This window comes from Drosophila busckii, chromosome 3L (assembly GCF_011750605.1).
Source record: "Drosophila busckii strain San Diego stock center, stock number 13000-0081.31 chromosome 3L, ASM1175060v1, whole genome shotgun sequence".
Lineage (NCBI taxonomy): Eukaryota > Metazoa > Arthropoda > Insecta > Diptera > Drosophilidae > Drosophila > Drosophila busckii.
Window position 1 is genome coordinate 17861171 of NC_046606.1, and position 19463 is coordinate 17880633.

General features: G+C 40.1%; 3 protein-coding genes across 4 annotated transcripts; 2 read left to right on the forward strand and 1 right to left on the reverse strand.

Moving 5' to 3' along the window:
• Positions 1-114: 114 nt before the first annotated feature.
• LOC108599800 (FH1/FH2 domain-containing protein 3) lies at positions 115-16846 on the reverse strand. 2 transcript variants are annotated; one of them, XM_017986873.2, is made up of 16 exons: positions 16567-16846; positions 11408-11517; positions 8701-8759; positions 8452-8636; positions 8132-8355; positions 7848-8069; positions 7529-7791; positions 7331-7471; positions 6455-7159; positions 6108-6303; positions 3820-4204; positions 3609-3755; positions 2561-2899; positions 1781-2502; positions 1491-1717; positions 115-556 (listed from the first exon to the last, which is right to left on the reverse strand). In XM_017986873.2, the coding sequence occupies exons 1-16, from the start codon at positions 16753-16755 to the stop codon at positions 483-485; spliced, it is 4188 nt and encodes a 1395-aa protein (XP_017842362.2). In that variant the 5' UTR covers positions 16756-16846; the 3' UTR covers positions 115-482. The 2 variants fall into 2 exon arrangements, with proteins under 2 accessions (XP_017842362.2, XP_017842364.2); XM_017986875.2 differs by lacking the exon at positions 6455-7159 and having other exon boundaries at positions 116-556; positions 16567-16841.
• Positions 4793-5254, forward strand: LOC108599804 (acyl-CoA-binding protein). The gene is made up of 2 exons (XM_017986877.2): positions 4793-4830; positions 4898-5254. Exons 1-2 carry the CDS (start codon positions 4825-4827, stop codon positions 5141-5143), a joined length of 252 nt encoding a protein of 83 aa, XP_017842366.1. The 5' UTR covers positions 4793-4824; the 3' UTR covers positions 5144-5254.
• Positions 5362-5855, forward strand: LOC108599805 (acyl-CoA-binding protein homolog). The gene is made up of 2 exons (XM_017986879.2): positions 5362-5469; positions 5550-5855. The coding sequence occupies exons 1-2, from the start codon at positions 5464-5466 to the stop codon at positions 5793-5795; spliced, it is 252 nt and encodes an 83-aa protein (XP_017842368.1). The 5' UTR covers positions 5362-5463; the 3' UTR covers positions 5796-5855.
• Positions 16847-19463: the final 2617 nt, after the last annotated feature.

Consider the following 19463-nt stretch of genomic DNA (forward strand, 5'->3'; position numbering starts at 1 on the left):
AGAAAGCACGCACTTACTCAAATTTGGTACAAATGTATTTTAGTAATTATCAATTTTAAGATTGCTAATCTATAATTTGTTTTGCTTGCTATTAATACAGTTGTTTGTTATAAAATATATATTTAGTTATTAATGGTAATACTTAGCGCTAAGTAAAAACAAAATTATAAAGTCAAAGTAACAGTTCATTATAAAAAAGAAAACCCAAGAGAACCTCTTGCTTTCCTAAGGACTTTTTCGTTGCAGCTTTGCTCGTTCCACTGTTCAGTTCTTCGGGGAATTTGCTTTGAGTTTCGTATAGTAGGTAGGGGGGTAAGGGGTTAGCGTTTACGCGCTGCTCTTGTGAGATCGCCAATTCCAGTCTGACTTTGTGACATTAACAAGGCAAAACTGAAGTTTATTATGTGTGTGTGTGGGGGGGGGGACTTAAAATTTGGATTGCAACTGGTAGAGGAATGACGCTGTAGTTGGTGGAGCGGACTCTAATAGGTTTGAATTAGAGCAGCCACGTGCTGTTTCTCCTCATCGGTGAGACCGTTCTTTAATGTGCGGCGCACTGCAAGTATACAAATGTTTTTAAATAAATCGTTAATATAATGAAAGAGTTTTTCCAAATGTTTATCATGCATTCGAATGTTAGTTGACATGCAGCAGCTACTGTGAAACAACTTTGAACATAACAGAAAATGTAAAATAAAAACAGCAAGACAAACACAAAAAGCAATAAAACTCAACAAAAATAAAACCTTTGCTTGCAAACATTATTTTTAACAAAATTAAATATGAATTAAAACTAACCAAAAAACACATAGTGCATGATAAAAACCTAAAAACGGTTTTCAGTGCTGTTTTGATAACAGGATAACAGCAAAGGTTATCTATGGCGATGCTGCTCTTTCAACTGTGAATCCTTCACGCGTGCGGCTACGCTTCACTTCAGCAGTAATTTGATTGATTGATTCATTGATATTTTGATTTGGTTGGTTGGTTGAATTTGTTGGGTGCGTTAATATAAGAAAATTAATAACAAAAAATTAAAAAAACCGATTCTAGTTTTTGATTGGCCTACACACTTTGATATTTTTATCCAAATATTCCACATTTATTCAATACTAAATTGATTTGCTTGTGTGCCATCGGATAAATAAATTCGCAAAAATTTAAATTTCTAGTCAAAGTGCATAAAAAAGTTGGCTGCGCCCAACTTTAAGCCGTTCTTGTTTTTGTTTAAAGCTAGCAATGAACAGAAAAAAGTGCGTAAGCGTCGAGGGATTTAATTTGTTTGGTTGTGTTTAGCGAAACAGTAAATATTTGGAAATCTTGTTTAATTCTTTAGCCTGGAGTGTCTGTGTTTTTTATATGTGCCCAGTTAATGGTACTAAACATAGCGCGCTGTGTGTAAATCGAAGATTTGAAAAAAGAGGTAATTGTCAGCGCAACCCAAAGGCATCTCATCAATAGGGATCAGGTTAGATGAAGACTCAACTTACATGATTTGCGATCCGCATTGCGAGTGCGCTTGCGCTCTCTGGGAGTGGTGCGTGTGCCAGACGCCTTGGTCGCTGTCTTGACCAGAGATTCGAGTATTTCATCATCGCCATCGGTGAACTGCTCCTCACTTTGGCGCGCAATGGGCGAACGCAGCTGCTCCGCGCGTCGACGTCGCCAGGTGAGTGTGCCATCGGCTTGGTCTGCGCTGGCCGTGCCCAAGAGTTGCCTAAAAGCACAAAGAGCATAAATTGAGGCATATCTATATTTATACATATTGTGTGTTAGTTACTTTAACTCGGCATCTTGCGTATCCTCTTTGGTCTGAGCCTTGAACTTGGCCATGTCTATGATGAGCTTGCCACGCGTCTTGTTGCGCTCGCGATGATTGGCCTTCTTCTCCAGCTGCTGCTGCACGCGCTCCCTGGTGGTGCGATACTCCAGCGCGAACTCGGAGAGCGTGCGACAAAACTCATTTGGCCGCGACTCTGCCACACTGTGCTGCGGCATGCCCAGCCAGAGCAGAAACTTGCGATAACGATTCATGACGCGACGATGCACAATTTGTAAAATTATAATACGCTCGGCGCAGTCAGCCAAGAAGTCAACAAGCTTTTGCTTCAGCGGCGGCGCACAGTCATGCTTGGCTATAAGCTTCAGACGATCCCAGCTGGCTTTGCACTCAGACTCCAGTTGCGTTAGGTTGTGTGCCAAGTCGGTGAAGTCCGCCTTGGAGGCGCGTGTTATGGGGCCGATTTCAGAGTAGAGATCGCTGGTGTCGCTGCAGGTCTCCATGACCATGTGGCAAAGATGATGCAGCAGTGAATGCTTGTGCACCGTGTCCTTGACCTCTGGCACCTTGGCCAGATACTCAATCTGAAAGCCCTTGACAGGTGCGCCGTTCAGAAAAATACCCACCGAGAGCAAGGTGGAGAGAATGCAGCGGAAGGTGCGATTCTGACGCAATATCTCAATGCCCTGCTTGAGATCCATCAGTGGCTCGGCAATTTCCTTCTGTAAATGCATAATTTAAATTACTAATCTATACTTTGAGCTCATTCATGCTACGCACCTCGCTATTGTCAAAGTCCAGTCGAAAGGCCCATAGTTTCAAGCGCGCTCCCAACTCCGAAATGGAGGCAAGTGTCAGCAGAAATTGCTCAGCGCTGCCCAGCGGCATTTCCGGATTCGACATCATTGCTTCCTGTATCTTGCCGCGCTCCTCATCCGACGGCAACATATTCAACAGCTTGTCTATGCCCTCGCGTGTTACGACCGTAGCATCCATTTTCAATATGGCCGCTTTAATGGCTCGCGGTGGCGGCAACTTGGTCATGGCTATGTTAATGGCATTGGAACGCTTATGATCCAGCACTATGATCTCTTTGCTTTTGTTCAACTCTTGTTGTTTCTGCAAAAGGTGCACGAGTGTTAGTGATGCATTGATATATTGATAATGTGAGTTCGAGTACAGTTTGTGTTGGGAAAACAAGAGAGAGGGGGAAATAAAGTGCAGTCTAACAAATACAAATGATAGCAACAACAATAAAAAGAGAGAATGTTGAGCAGAACTGCAACCGAATCAGAGTCTAATTTGAAATAAAGCGAGCTCAATTTTTAAATTTTTTATTGCAGTTCTGCTTCAAGACTAAATCAACAAATGCGCTACGACTTTAGTTGTGTTGGTGTGTGTCTGTGTGTGCGTGTCTGTGTGTGTGTGTGTGTGTGAACATTGACCAACACCCAGCATTACATAGAACAGTATCAGAAACAGAGTGTAAAAATACAGACAGTGCGAGATAAACAAATGTGTAAAAAGTTAACTTTTTTTTCACTCACCTCCTAAACATATTTTAATTGCATTTTATAACATATTTTTTGGTTTGTTTTTAGATATTATGTTTTAGCACAGAAACATTTATGTAGATTTATCCGCAAAACAGAGAAGAAGACCGTTATTAAAACATGTCCAGAAATAAATGGGAAGAAGAATACAAATATCATTCGCAACATTTATAAACTAGATATATATTATATATGGATATATTTTAATCGTTGTATTATTGACACTTGCGTTAGCCCCTACTTAGCAGCAAATTAAATTCGATAGCAATACGCACCTTGGTCATCAAGTCTTTGGCGCGGGACTCAAAGAGATGCTCGAGCTTCTGGGTATCCACATTGGCATTGGGCAGCTCATCCCAAATGGTTTTGCCCACCACCTGAGGTATCATATCCTCACGAACTTCCTTCCAGAATAGCTTGACCTATACATCAAATTTACATAAGGAATATATTCCGAAAATCTCTCAACACTTTCACCACACTCACAGTTTTCTTCGTCTTCCTTATGGTATTTGTCCCATTTGCCAGATCGCCATTCTCCGAACCATTCATGGAACTATTGACGCTATTGGTCAGACTACTTGGGCCATAGCCGCCATAGCTAAACATCGGTGGTGGCGCCAGACTGGGCGGCATCATGGGTGGTGGCATCACCATACCGCCACCTAGCGGCGGCGGTGGTGGTGGTATACCAGCGCCCAAGCCACGCGGTGCCAGCACATCCTTCTCATCGTCCGAATGCAAGTCCGTAAAGTCCATATCGCATAAATTCAAAGGTCGCGTTATACCTCTCACTAATTCCTCCCAGTGTAGTTCGTTCTCAGATTTCTTCGGTTCGGACTTTTTCAGTTCCTGATCAACGCTTGATGAGCTGCCATAAAAAAAAACACAAAGCGATTCGATTGTTAGATAGATTACAAAGTTCAGTCAAAGCCTATTATTATGGTCAAGTGATATTGGTCATATCATAATGAGCTGTTCTGCTAATAAATCGCCCATAAAGACTTATCTCTCATGTGTGTTCATTTCACCTGGCAGCAAGATAAGCTCACTCCAAGCAAAGACGATAGTGGAAAACATAGAACATGCGAGCGATTACGAAAACTTTCTAAAGAAATGGGCATTGTCTGACGTGGGGTTATGTAAAGAGTTAAATAAAACACGTCCTCTGATTTCAAAATGTTTTTTTTTTGAGGTATAATGCAGATTCTACTTTTTTTTAATAAATTGAAAGGCAATATAAAATCAAAAATTTATAATTATAATAATATAATTATTTTTTTATGACTTGACACCATTTCCTGCAACTGTAACAATAAATCTGACACCAACTGTATTTTTAGTACAGCAATAATTCGATTCTTTCGCAGCTCTCTCTCTCTCTCTCTCTCTCTCGTATATGATAAGATTTATTTATATTGCCTGTGGGGGCCTATAAAAGGCGCTCATTTTGTGCTACAAATCATAGTCAGCCCATAAACTTAAAGCAGCATGGATGTAAGTGGCTTTAATAAAAATTATATTCTATATATCTGTTATATATTCAAAATTTATTGCCTTGCAGTTCGAAGCAATTGTTGAAAAGTCCAAGGCCTTCAGCCACAAGCCACCACCAGAGGTCTATCTGGAGTTCTACGGGCTCTACAAGCAGTTCAATGTGGGTGACATCGACATTGAGCGTCCCGATGCCTCGGATAAGGAGGCCAGTGGCAAATACGAGGCCTGGCTTAGCCGCAAGGGCATGTCTGTAGATGCCGCCAAAGCTGCTTACGTCACACTCTATGAGAAATACGCTCCCATGTACACATAAATTTGATTAAAGTTTGCAATCAACTGTATTCAATGGTAGCAAAGTACAGTTGCTTACTCAGCTTAGTTACTGCCGGACCAGACCTTTGATACAAGTCTTGCACAAAAGCAATTAAAGTTTGTTCTTTTTTTATATTACCGACATGACAAAGTCATAATCAGCCAGCACCGCAGCTTATCGTAACTGCTGCTGCTGCATATCGATATCTAAACGTAGCAACCATAAATTATTATCAGCTAATGGGTTTTCGTATAAAAAGGCTAGTTGCTGAACTAAACAGCACTCATTAGCCCACTGAAGCAACTGAAGTAATACACAAAATGGATGTAAGTATCACTGATGTGTCGTGGGACTCTGGGCTAAGGAGGATTATCTATAATGTTCTATATATATAATTTCTATATAGTTCAACACCGCCTCCGAGAAAGCCAAGAAGTTCACCAAGACTCCCACCAATGACGAGTTCTTGGAATTCTACGGACTGTACAAGCAGGCGACCGTTGGTGATAACAACACTGCCGAACCCGGTGCATTGGATCTGAAGGGCAAGGCCAAGTGGAACGCATGGAACAAGCACAAGGGCATGTCCCAGGATGCCGCCAAGGCCGCCTACATTGCCACCTATGAGAAATACGCACCCAAGTATGCTTAAGTGTCTTGAAAATGTCTAACTGGTGATGCAATAAATGACTTGAAGATTATATAAATGGAAGAATGATCTGAGTTCTAATATATCGGGGGGGAGCAAGTGAAAGAATGTTGTTTGTAATGCTCAACATACTATTTAAATTCAATAAGCTCAGCAAGAAGTTGAAAAGCAAATAACTTTGCAAATGTCAGGTCAATCATCAAAAAAAACAAAAACAAACACGTCGCACGTTGGATAAAAACTTTGACCAAAATGATTAGCACATTTGCTCTATACTATGGCATGCAGATTAAGAGTGGCGATTGTCAACTCTACGCTCGAACAATTTCACCTTGCTCTTCGCTTTTGCAGCCCCTCTTTGGCTTTCGAATGAGACCAGACATGTCGCCCACAATGGCGCGTTGTCCCGATTCCTGTGTGGGACTGGTGGGCAGATTACTTAGCTTCTGGGTTAGATCCTTAACCGTATGGTCGCGTTTTAGCTGCAGCAGCATGTCCTTTCCATCCAGATCTGCATAAAAGTAACAAATAATTGTAAGAATAGTGCTCAATATTGATGGATTGTTCATATGAGCGCACAAAAGTATGCAATGACAAGAGCTGAATGCGAAATTTCTTTGGAGCACATAAAGGTATGCAACATATTTTTTTGTTTGACCTACCTGTGGACTCCACACTGATTTGCTTGGACTGATTGTTAGTACTGGTTAGGGAGCTAGCAGCTTTGGCAACTGGATAAATCCACCAGCCTAGCGGAGGCGGTGGTGGTGGTGGCGGTGGCGGCGGCACCACAGCCGCAGGCTTATGTACCGGACTCAGCGGCGCTGGTTCCGGCGGTGAATCCAACTTAAGCGCTGCAGGGCTAAGTGGCGTAAAGTCAAAGTCTGTGGCATTCAAAGCCTTCTTAGGTGAAAGCACATCCTGTGTGGGGGTTTGATGCTTGGGCGATTGATTTAGCTGCGTGTAGTAGTTGTTAAGCCGATTTTCATCGTTCTCATACTTTTTGTAGGCACTGTCTGTCTGCTGTATATTCTTCTTAATGCCATTGATCACAGTTGCGTTGCGCTCCCGAAAGAGATTCTTTTTGGTAAGGAACTCATGCTGATTGCTATTGCTATTGCTATTGCTGTTATTGTTAAGCTTGTCAAAGCTGTTGTTGATTATGGAGATGCTATTGATGCCGCTCAGCAGCTGCTTGGTGGGACTCAGGAGCAAACTGTTGTTGGGCGTCTCAATAATGCAGCCACTGTTGTTGTTGCTGTTGTTGTTCGTGTGCTTTGCATTGTTGTTAGCTAGCTCAGGCAGCAAAGACTGCGGTGGACTCTCGCCGCTTTGTATGGTAGCAGGTATGGCGGTTACAATTTGGCCTTTGGTGGGATATTGATTGCATTATTTGTTGGACGGTTAGCAAGTGTAACAAGCGAGTGGTAAATGTGTGAGGCAACATTGAGCGTTTAGCATATGAAAAGAATTAAAGTTAGTATCGTTTTGGTAAAGCAAATTTGCACTAAGCAGCAGTTTGCAGCTTCAGAACTCACCGTAGGCCTCACGCTGACCTGACTGCAAAGCGAATATCCCATTGGCAGCTGCCTCCTCCTGTTCTTTAAGGAAACTCTTATGACGCTCAGCGCGCTCACGACGCCGACGCAGTCCTGGCGTAACGCCAGCCATATCCCGTGCTAAAATCGTACAATAATATTAAAAACTAACCCTAGAGCTTTTACATCTACACCTACGTTTCTTCTCTTGAAACAGTCCACTGCTGAACTCTGTAGAGTTGGCAGAGCCGGAGCTGTCGTCCTCATCCAATGTGGCCTGAGTGGGCGTCATGCGTAGCACCGCTGTGGGCAGCACCTTGGTCAAGGGCGCTGGACTATTGTCTGTGCTATGACGTCGGGACTTGCGGCGCTCTGTGGTATTGGAGCCGGGACGATAGCGTTGCGTCTTGCGCATGGAATTCTGAGGCAGTCGTTGGCCATCAGATTCACCATCTTCAAATCTATTGAATACAAATTAGCATGAATTTGTTTTTAAGCAATTTGGCAATTAACTTACTTCAAGACCGCCTCATATAACTGCAGCTGATCCAGCAGATCGAGATCAGTGCCTGGCTTGGACATGTAACGCTGTATAACTGTCTCCATGCCCTGCTGCTCCAGTAAATCACTTTCATCATAGAAACTATCTTGATCATTGAGTCCTGCTAAGGTTTTATTGATTAACGATGTAGCATAGATTACGAGCTCTGCATCTGCATTATCATAGTCTTTGAGAAGTCTGTGAAATGAAAGTAGATCAGAGATGCACAAGACTTAAACTCTGAATTCAGTCTGGCTTACCTCATTATATTTGTCCAGGGCAGCGTACCCTGAGCATTATCCACTGCGTGCAAAGCGCTCACCAGTACATAGCAATTGGATTCAGCGTATTCTACGAATACAAGCAGCAGCTTGAGCGCTGTTTTGACCACAGAACGATAATTGGAGGCGATCAACGAGTAAAGCCACTCCATGGTGGGCTGATGCTTCATAACGCCATTCATGCCGTCCACGTATAGCATGACCTAGACGAGAAACATGACATAATTAGCAGTGACTGCTAAGCAGCTGTTTTTATTGATCGACTCATTGATTGAATCATTGAATCATTAAACACTTACCTGGCCCAGGGCACGCAGTATATAGTTTTGATAGTTCTGATCGGCGCAGTTGCCGACGCGGACAAGGCAATTAAGACCGCCGAGGGCAACAAAGGCATGCACCAGATCTTTATCCTCCTGGAATACTTGCTTGAGTGAGAACAGCGCACGTCGCAGATCGCTGCCCTCTGCGGAGAGTAGCTTCTCTGAAAGAGGAAGAAGAAGAAATATGTAAGCTCTGGAAACAGTAAAGTCGATTGCTATATTTACCTATGATCGCATGAACCCGCACGCTCAGCTGTGTGCGCACCACCAACGAGTTTTTGCGACTGAAATAGACCAAAAAAAAATGAGAATGAGATGGAGGTAGAGGTAGAGATTGAGATAGAGGGGAAGGTATAAAAAAATGAAATTAATTTTGTTGGTAATTGGCAATGGCAATGGAAGAGTTAAAGCCACTAGTTGTAGAATAATATGTGGGGCTTGTGTTTCAAATTCAGTTCATTGACCAGTTAAGAACATTGATTACCCGCTGCTTGTGACTTCTACCCTACGTACGATACATAATAAAAGTAATAACAAACGACGCAGATAATTGAAAATGGACTATGAAGCCAGAGCAGAGCACAGTGGACCTCGCTTGCGAAATTCAATTCGAGTCAATCGATTGATTCTATTTGATAAAGAATTTTTAAGGCAAATCATTTCTTTGTTCTGAGCATTGTGATCCAAATCGCTGTTAAGCCTCACAAGTAAAAATGTTTAAACCAAACATTTTTTTATATAGAAATCCAGTGTGTGGACCGGACTTTATATAGGTTTGGATTAGTTTAGCAGAAAAAATTAAAGAATACTATTAGATTATCACTTCCTTAGCAATTAGAAGCCCTCAGTATCATACACCCTTTCGTGGAGTATTAAAAAGATATTAAATAAAAACTTATTTTCTGTTTTGTTAGGAAGTTATTAAATTTATTCCGGTAAAAATGTTCAATCGCCCACTATGCAGCAACCGCAGCTAAGCGAACGTAGTCGAGGTAGGAATCCATAATGAAATATATGAATACACCGACAGAAAAAAAGCTTAAATTTGCGCCAATTTTAATAGCATCGATTTGGTAAATTTATTAATTTATTTAGTATATTTTTGTAGTTAATCTTTTGCTTGTTTGCTTCTGCTTCAATAAATATTATTGGTGATTTATATAGTTTAGTTATTATTTTCATATTTTCTATTTATTTTTAAATGCTGTCAAGTAATTCTTGATCCTAACTCTGTTGCCTTTTTTCGCTCTGTGTATCTTGTTGTCTCACACACACACATACATATTGAAGTGCAAGCATGCCACACCTGTAAGTCTAAGTCAGTGTCTTCGACTGTCTTTTGTGGCTGCGTTGCAGATTGACAAGCGCACATGCTGCATGGCCCCCCCCTTCACTCCTCTCCCCATAGCACTCTCTATGGTATTTTGATGCGAACTGAAGCGCATGATTTGCATGCAAGCGCGCCTGCCATGACTAATACGATAAGCATGATTAGTGGCCTCGGCCTCGGCCCAGGCCATCAGCCACAGAGATCAGGCCACTCTTTACTACTTCTACTTCTGCTGCTTCTTCTTCTTCTTGCTCCACTCATTGGCGCCAGCGTACTCGTTTATGTCTTCTAAGGCTTTGCTTGCCTGCGCGACACTTAAATTATAATTTTTGTGCTTTTTGCTGTTGTTGCTGGCTAGTGAAAGTCTTGGGTTGACAGGAGGAATTCTCAACTATTTGCCACTGCATGCAGGGTAAGCGATTAAGTCTTTGAGTCTCAGCGTCGCTTAGTTAAATCGCTGGCCTCTGCCCCAGGGCGTTCATTGGCTTCTAAAGACGCGCCTGACATCACGTTCCTCTTGCCAGTTCACAGAGACAGGCATGGAATCGCTTAACACACCTAAGACATAGTTGCTCGACTATGATATACGCTGAAGCCTAATAGAGATGTTATAATCAGCAGGACTGAATATAAAGATACACAAAAGTAATATACAACATTTTTGAAGAAGTCCTACTCTACTCAATCTGATTGGATTTCAATTGGAAATGGTTACACTTAGTCTAGTAATGAGCTTAGATATTGAATCACATATGAATCAATCAATTCAAAAACGATTCACTTTGGTCTAACCCTAATTAGCAAATTCCTTTCCCTGCTTCTCACAAAAATATTTCGAATACTTGTCACCAAGCTCACAGCCCACGCACTGCACCCAAACGGCAAGCAAAGCAATTTGATATGCCTTAAGTCCCAGGCATATAACTTGTAACTGCCCAGACAAGTTATGAATTAAAGCCACACTCAGAGTTATATATACAATTATAATGAATATAAAAAAATGGCATTTGCCTACGTTTTGTTTGAGTTTTTAGTTATTTTTTTATTTGTTTGGGGATTAAATGCAAAGTAACTGCAAGTTGCAGAAAAAATGTTTGCACCAAGTTGCACGTACAAGCTGCAAAGCTGCGGAGGCATGCAAAATTCACAAATGCAAATGAGAATGCGACTGCAGACGCGAGACTCTGTGACTGAGAGTCTGTGAGTGTGTGAGTGACTGTGACTCGACTCGTAGTCGGTGGCAGTTTCCTGTGCCGCAGATAGCGACATTTTTTATGGCCAGTGCCGCCAGTGACAGCTGCCTGGCCAATATCTTTATTAGCAAAATGGGTAAAGGCGGCTGGCTCAACTGGCCAAAGCGGCGTATGTGTAATGCATGTTGTTTTACTTTTTTAGTGAAAGGCCTAAGCCACCCACGAGGCAACTGGCGAGTGCAACTGTTGCAACTGTTGCTGCTGCCCCAGAAACCCAGAGCATTAGTTAACGGCTTTTCCTGCCTGCCTCACAGAAAATGAGTTCAAGGCAAACGCGTGAAAAGTGAAAAGCGAGTCGAGTCGAGTCGCTAATAAATCATAAACGATTGTGGGTGAAAAATAGACTTACCTCGCCTGCAGCCCCTCGATTTCCTCAGTCTGCTCCGCCAGCGATGATTCCAGATCCAGATAGGCGCCAAAGTCTCCATCCTTGTACACCTGTATGGCCGCATCATCAATCTGCAAGAGCACAAAGTGTAAACAGTGAGACACTGAAATTTCTGCTTTCTGCTTTGGCAATTATAATTTAAGTCAGAGCTAAAAGTAAGTGACGTCGATCAACCGCATTACGCAGTAAAAGTTGTGTATGAGCAGAAGGAAAAAATCACAAAAAAGAGAAAAGAAGACTCTGTGTGGTGTGTTGTGTTGTGTTGCATGCCACAGCGGCGTGTATAGAACCATTTTGCACACAGATTGAAAGTCAGACAGACGAACTCTCGACGGTGATTTCGTTTAGAGTAGCTGCTGATGGCCAGCGCCAACTTAATTGTAGTTGCTGCCGTTCATGATGACGTCGTTGTTGCTGTGCTCAAGCTAATGGGTCAAACCTACTTTTCAACCACGAATGGGCATGCGCTATGCTTTCAGTTTTTCAACAGCTACGCTGCTGCTTGCTGCTGCTTGCTGCTGCGCTGCTGCTGCTGCTGCTGCTGATTGCCATGGCCAAGTCGCGATCAAAATCTTGCAGCTCCTGCTGCGCTGATTGAAGGCAGCATTGGCTCTAGCTTTGGCATTTTCTCGCTTCTTTCTCGTTTTATTGGCGCATTGAAAGTAATTATTTGTGTATTTACAGAACGATTACCGGACAACATGAAATTATGTGTGTCGACGCTTGCTTAATGTGTGAACAGTGCGCGCAGCCAGATGATCCGGGTTAAAATTACACATACGCCCCCCAGGCCCATGAGAATATGAGCTGTCTTGGCTGCGGCTTCAGACACACCCATCTAGTAATAACAATGGCCACATTGCAAGCTGGCGTAGCCCAAAAGGCCATTTTCTAAATAAAATAAGAATACATCAAAAAAGGCGCAGCCAGCCTTATGATACACTTTGACCAGAAGATCGACAAATTTTGTCTGCAAACAAATATTGTTGGCATAAATTCGTTGGGAGTATATTTGACTTTCAAATATAAAAGCGTAATGTTTTGGAAACAGGAGTACCTACATTCCATACAAATTCTGTGTCTCTAGCTCTTATAGTCTGTGACTTATTGTTGCTCATACAGACGGAGAAACAGGTGGATAGGACTGAATCAACTTTGTTTTGTCAAGAATATATAATATATTCTATATATATACCTTATGGGGTCCGCAATTGTTTCTCTTGTTACATATGATATGATATGACATTTATCTTCAGCGTCAAAGTGTATTAAGCCAAGTGCACGCAAAAGCAACCGCTGGGTCATTGATCTTTTGTCTAGAACAATTGTTAACGACAGAAAGCTGAGTAGCATAGCACGCGTTTTAAGTCTGTGTCATAATCTTGGCTGCTCTAGTAACCATGCTGTCTAATATGAATCTTATCAGCGAATGCTTCACTTACTTAAAATTTCCTATATGAGGCAATGTTAATTCGCAAAAATTATTAGATTACGTCAACGCAACAACAAACAGCATGCGAAATCATGCTTCCTGTTTATTGAATCAGTCATGTTTGTGCTGTTTTCAGAAAATATTGTCTCATAGGTAAGTTGAAGTGAGACAGAAAGAGAGAGAGAGGTGGACACTTGTATTGAACGATAGTTGTTATATTAATCATTGGAAATTAGATTTAACATAATATATTATCAGATATTTAGGTATCTAACATGGTACTTAAAAGTTTTTTCGTCACAAAGTACAATGCAAGTCTTCAATAGTTTGTATAACTAAATTCATTTTCTCAAATCAAAATATTTTTTAAAATATTAATTGAATGTAAAATGAATGTATTTTTTAATAGTAAATTGGATTTTTACAAGTATTCAACATGCAATTATCCAATTTACCATAAAATGTTGAAGAGCACTCAATATCAACTTGATCAGACCTAAGCAGCATATTTTTTGAAAAAAGCTCATAACTAGAGCTAACCACCATAAAATATGTGGAGACTTTTGTCAAAATATTTAATGCACAAATTTGCAAATGCACAATTTAGAAGCCACATGTTGGGTTTGTTATGTAAACTTTGGATTTTCTATATTTTATATATTTATATATTAATTTAAATAAAAGAAGTGCCAAATGTATAGCTAACGTCTAACCAACTAACAGCTTTAAAACTTACATAAGTCTTGTCGCAAAGATGAAAATCAAAGCAAAATATGTTGGCAGACACAAAAGAAATCATAAATAACCTGAGGCAACGCCAGGCGTTGGCTTAGACAGTCTACTATTTATTTTAATTTCTTTCATTTATATATATATTTTTATAAATTTTTTTTGTTTTTGTTTTCTTATAGATTCATTCACAGGCGTATGCAAATTTATGGCAGGCGGCTTCTTCTGTGTTTTATATTTTTCTTTTGGACTGGCTGTTGATATTTTGACTGAAGCATGACAAGTTTTTTAATCAAATTAAATTTTTGCATACGCTTAGCGCGATCGCCAAACTCATAAACGCGACCATTGACACAGTTAAGATAAACGCGTAGAACAAACAAAGTTAGTAACCCGAAGAGAGAGAGAGAGAGAGCGAGACAGTTGCAGCAACAGCTGACAAATGGCATTAACAAATAAACAATATAAATATGTGGGATTCATTGTTGCAGGAAGTCGAGCTTAAGTTTTATGACACAAAATGAAACGTGATGAGAGCTGCTCACACTTTTGCTTTCCAACCAATGTCAGTTGACCAGAGCTTGGGTTAACTGACCTCTGCCGGTCGTAAGCAAATTAATGTTAATTGTTATAAAAAGCCTTGGTGGCAACAAAAAGTTTCCCACTGAGCTCAAATATATATGTCAATTATTTAAATAAATAATACACGTCAGTGTGCTATACATCAAATAATGAAATTATCTATGACATCATTTTTTTAGTTTAATCGATTTGTTTAAAAACTACGTGAATTTGATTAGCTTTAACTTTTCTTTATTTATTTTGATTCCGTTTTTAACTTTGATTGAAGCACTCGCTTTATATATACTATACATACATCTATATGCTTATCTAAACAAAGCTTTTTATTTTATTTTATTTTGCAACAGCGATTGGCAAAGGCAAAGGCAAAGGCATAAAAATAAATGCGAATAAATAAGCCACAAGTCGATTGACCGCTACGTATACAAAATTGATTATTTTTATATAGATATATACTATATATGTGCAGCTGTACCGCATGACATCATAAAAAACTTTTAGACATTTCGTTTGAGGTGAAAATTTATGATTCTATTGTAATGCGCGTAAATTTAGCCGCGAGTACAACAAGCTCCAAGTTCTTTAGAGTCCAGAGTCGCTGACTAATTGGACAAATAGCATTCACAGCTGCCGCTGCCGCTGCCGCTGCGGCTGCGGCTGCGCTGCCTGCCACATAAATTTACCTACGACAACATCCTGAGAGAGGGAGGGATAAGCAAATGCGAATGCAAACGCGAAAAAACGAGAATGTTGCATTTCCTTTTGAGATTTGCTCATTAGAATTTATTGCTGCCGCTTGTCAAGATTTACGTATCCTTGACTACAGCTTTGCAGCTTTGGCTTTGGCTTTGGCTGTGGCTTTAGCTGCAGCTCCAGATGACAGATGACAGCGAATGGTGCTCGTTTGCGCTCTCGTTGTTGTATGTTGCATGTGGCAAGCGGGCAAATAGACAGGCAGGCAGCAACATTGGCTATTGCGCTTGTTTCCAGCCTCTTTGCAAATTAGTCAAAGTCAGTTGCAAGCGGCGTTGGCCACAAACAATGGCTGCCCCGCAACTTAGATAATTGCTGACCAAAGGCTTTCCACAATGCCAATGAAAAGTGCGGCAAGTTTTTGTTGCTCTTGCTGTTGCTATTCTCCCCAACTTCCTATTAGTTGCCACAGATTGTGCGATAGCAATAAGTTAGCCTTAGGCTTAAACAGACAAGCTGCAACTCTCGGCTCTCGGCTTGGGGTTGGCCCCAGCGCTGATGTCTTTAGGGATAGCATCTCTAGATCAACTTTTCTATAGCCATTGTCTTTACTCTAGACTCTAAGCCACAAATGCATCATTTTCTTAGACGTATAGTACAAAAAATTAACAAAAACAAGAGATAATCTGACTGCGGCTCAAATGTTTGGCATTGTGTCCGGATTTTAAGAATTTAATAAACCTAACCTGGTTATTATTCTAACTTTTAATGCAAGATCAGGATTAGGAATTTATTGGGTCGATTTAATTCATTATTTTTTAATTTTTTAGTTCATTTAAAGCTTGATTTTGAATATATTCAAAAATTTGATTACAAGCTAAGACTCGATTAACCGTAATCCGTCCGTCTGTATGAACAACATGATCTCAAATACTTTGAAAGATTAGAGCAACCTAAATTTTGGTATGTTTCGGTATTATTTTATTTGGTATTTTATTTTTGAATATTTAATTTACCCCGAATTTATGCCCACAATATTCAAGAGACAAATTTCAGATAAATAAATCACACACATGTTATCGGCCGATGATAAAATTTTTAGAACGATCGGATAAAGCTTCGGAACTTTTTACTTTTTATAAAATTAAAATCCAGCTCTGCTTCAAATATAATATTCTAAATTTATTATTTTAGAAACCCTGCCCTGGCGCCATTTAACAAGTTTTTTGTCACTATTTATTTTATTATTTACTAAGCAAATAGCATTGTTTATTCGTCTAACGTTCTATGTGCTTTTCAGATCAAGTTAAAGTGTCTTTATTTACATTATTAACGTTTAGTTAGTGTTACTTAGTCATTGAACGCGGCTTATCCAGCGATTCCAGCGGTAGCTTCCAATACTTTATTTATACATTTTTGCTAAAAACTTTGCTGATCTGCATGAGTGTTATTAATTAAAAACTTGTTTTTCAGCTATAGTTTTTATTCTTTTTGTTTAATAAAACAAGCTTGTTAATTTTGTGGAATTGTGTCTTAACGAATTTTGTTTGCAAAAGTTAAACAACAAACTCAAAGCTAAAGAGAGCACTGATAAGATTCCAAAGATAAGCCCAATGGCGTCTGCTTAATTTTTGTTTAATTTGAAGACTTAAAGACTTTATGGTTATCAAAAAAAATCGCTTACGCTCTGTGGTGCATTCAGCAGTCGCAGGATGGTGACCAACTGCGTCGCCAGCGGCATGGTGGTGGCAAAGGCGTAAGTGGGTGCACGCACTGGAATGGGAAAGGCGGTGGTGGCATCCAGCGGATCGCTATCGAGCAGATACTGCACACGAAGTGTGATTAGCTCGTCGGGCTCCATTTTCACAATCATTTTCGCAAATTGCTGGCAGCACGCAGAAGCGTTTTCCTTGCTCTTGGTGTTGCCGCCTTCTTTTGAATGATTTTATTTAGAGATTCACTTTGTTTGGCTGTTGGCTGTTTGATTTTCTTTTTATCGCATTTACATTTTCACTGTTTAATGAACGTTTTACAAACGTTTTGTTTTATTACTGTTTACACTGCAATTTATTGTAATTTGTGAATTTGTGTTTTTTGTTGTTTTTGTTTTTTATTATGAGTGCGTGCCAAGCCTCAAATAAATGTATTTGTTGCATAATTGTGCTTTGCTTTCTTCATTTTGGCCTCTCTTGTGGTATTTTTGACTGCCTCACACGCATGTTGCGCAATTATATGCTAAACATTGCAAATTGTGGCACTGCCACGCCCACCTCTCTACAATGTACATACGGGCATACATAATTGCTATTGCCAACCGGCTCAGCTCTCAAGTGAGCTCTGCAAATGTTTGTCTTTCTGGCTCTGGCTCTGGCTTGGGCTCGGGCTCGTTCGCCACGTTTGGCGACCACTTCCCCCACCACTTCAATTCAATGTCAGTTAAATGGTCAACCGCCACTCCCCTTTAGCTCCATAGAGACACCGTCGTTGCTCTGCTGTCTTTTTGGCTTAATCATCAGCATGCGTCTCATCGCTTCAATAGACAATCAAAAGCAAATCAAGTCTCAAGACAAAAGCTACAGTTAATATTGCCTCGCTTCGAATATACCCTACAAAAATTTTCATAAATATCAGATACACTATTTTCCTCATAGAAACAATTTGTTATTATGTAATTCTAAATACATTTGAATATAAAATAAATTAATATTTATATTAAAATTGTTTTTTGCCCACAGCAAGTTCTTCAATAAGTTTGCCAACTAACTTTGATAAAAGATAAAACCTTTTTTCCACTACGTCATACCCTTACTGTCAGAATTATTTACAGGGTATAGCACAGTTCAGAGCGTGGCCACCTCAAGTACCGCTAAATGGCAGTCGGAATGCGCGTCAGTATGCAAATGACATTTTCAAACTGTAGCTGTTGTTGTTGTTGTTGTTGTGGTTTATAGACTGTGTTGCTTCATACGCATAATTGTTTATAACGTGACTTTGAGGGGCATACGTTAACGTTAACGTTAATAGCGCCCAGCGTACAGTAGACTGAGCCACTTGTCTAACTGACATTGAACTCAAAGCGTCCACAGCGAGTCCGCAAAGGGAGAATAGTTCGGTTAAGATTTATCAAGCTTTCGCTTTGGTTAATAAATAAACTTGCGTTATTTATAGATTTATTCTATATCTATATAACGCTTAGATATAAAGTTGTTTAGTACGTTTTGTTTGCTCTTGTTGCTGGCACTTTTTTTAAATTACTACTTGCGGCATAACAATTTGAACGGTGGCTAATTATGAAATATTTGCTACTAAACTCGCAGACACTTAACTTTTGGCTCAATGCAGCTGCCAATTTGGCCAGCCGAAAGGGAGGCGACGCTTAAAAAGCCACAAAAAGCTCCACAAAGCCACAAAGAAAACAAAAACACAAAACAAAATGAAATAAAATTAAAACGGCAAAGCAGAATAAAGAGCCGAGAATAAATGTAAACAGCTGTTAAGCCCGAGAGAGTTGATTCTTGAAATAAGAGAGCAAAATAAAATCAACACAAAAAAAATTAAATACACTGCAATAAGATTGTAAATGTTTTGCTCCCAGGGCCAAGATGTTGTGACTGAAAGCAAGAGGGGCGCGCCTCTAAAGCTCCGATACGCTTTTGCTTTTGTTAGGTCCCAGCTCTGCTTCCTGCCAAGCGCGCAGGTGTGAGTCCAAGTTGTTTTTTTTTTTTTTGGGCAGAGCTCGTTCTCGTCATGGGAAAGTCAAGAGGACAGTTCAAGTTTGGAATTTTTTGCCTTTGGGGCGTGCGTTTTGACCAAACGAAATTGAAAACAAGCGTGAAAATGTGAGTTGGGACTTTGAAGAGTCGAGCAGTTGTTCAACTTCTTGGAAATTGAGATCATTCATAAGCAAGAAATGGCAATGTGAGTGAAGTTCGGCAAAATAATGATTTCAAATATTTTGATTAGCAACAACAATGGCACAAAACTATATTTTGTTCATAAATTTGTTTCTACCTACAATATCGACCAAATAATTATCCATAACTTATCTACAATATCTTGCTTTAGGATTATTTTTATGGGGAATTTCACTTATCCCTCTTTCTTATCATGCCAAATTGAATACACTTTTTCAGCCTTAGCGGGAACTCGAGTTGGCCAAAGGGTCTGAGCTGAGCTGAGCTGAGCTGTTGACCAAATTAAGTGCAAGTTTGAAATTTCGCTTCGACGCTTCCTTATTGTCGACGTGCAGAAATTTAATGAAATTAAATAAATGTTATAATAAAAAGAGCTATAAACAACAATTCGAGTGTGTCTTGGCATAGAGTTGTTGTAACTATTGAAGTGGTTTGGTCGAATGTTGCATATTTAGTTACAAATTACTACAACGACAATTACAGCAACAACAACACCAACAGCAAATGCATAAGTCAAGAGCTGGCGATGACGCCAACATTGTTGGCCATATTAAATGGTAAATAATTTATGCAAATGTTGCAGTCGACGCGCAATTTGGCAGCGTATAGAGCACCCACAACAACAACAACAACAACAATTGAAACAACAGCAGCAGCAACAACAAGC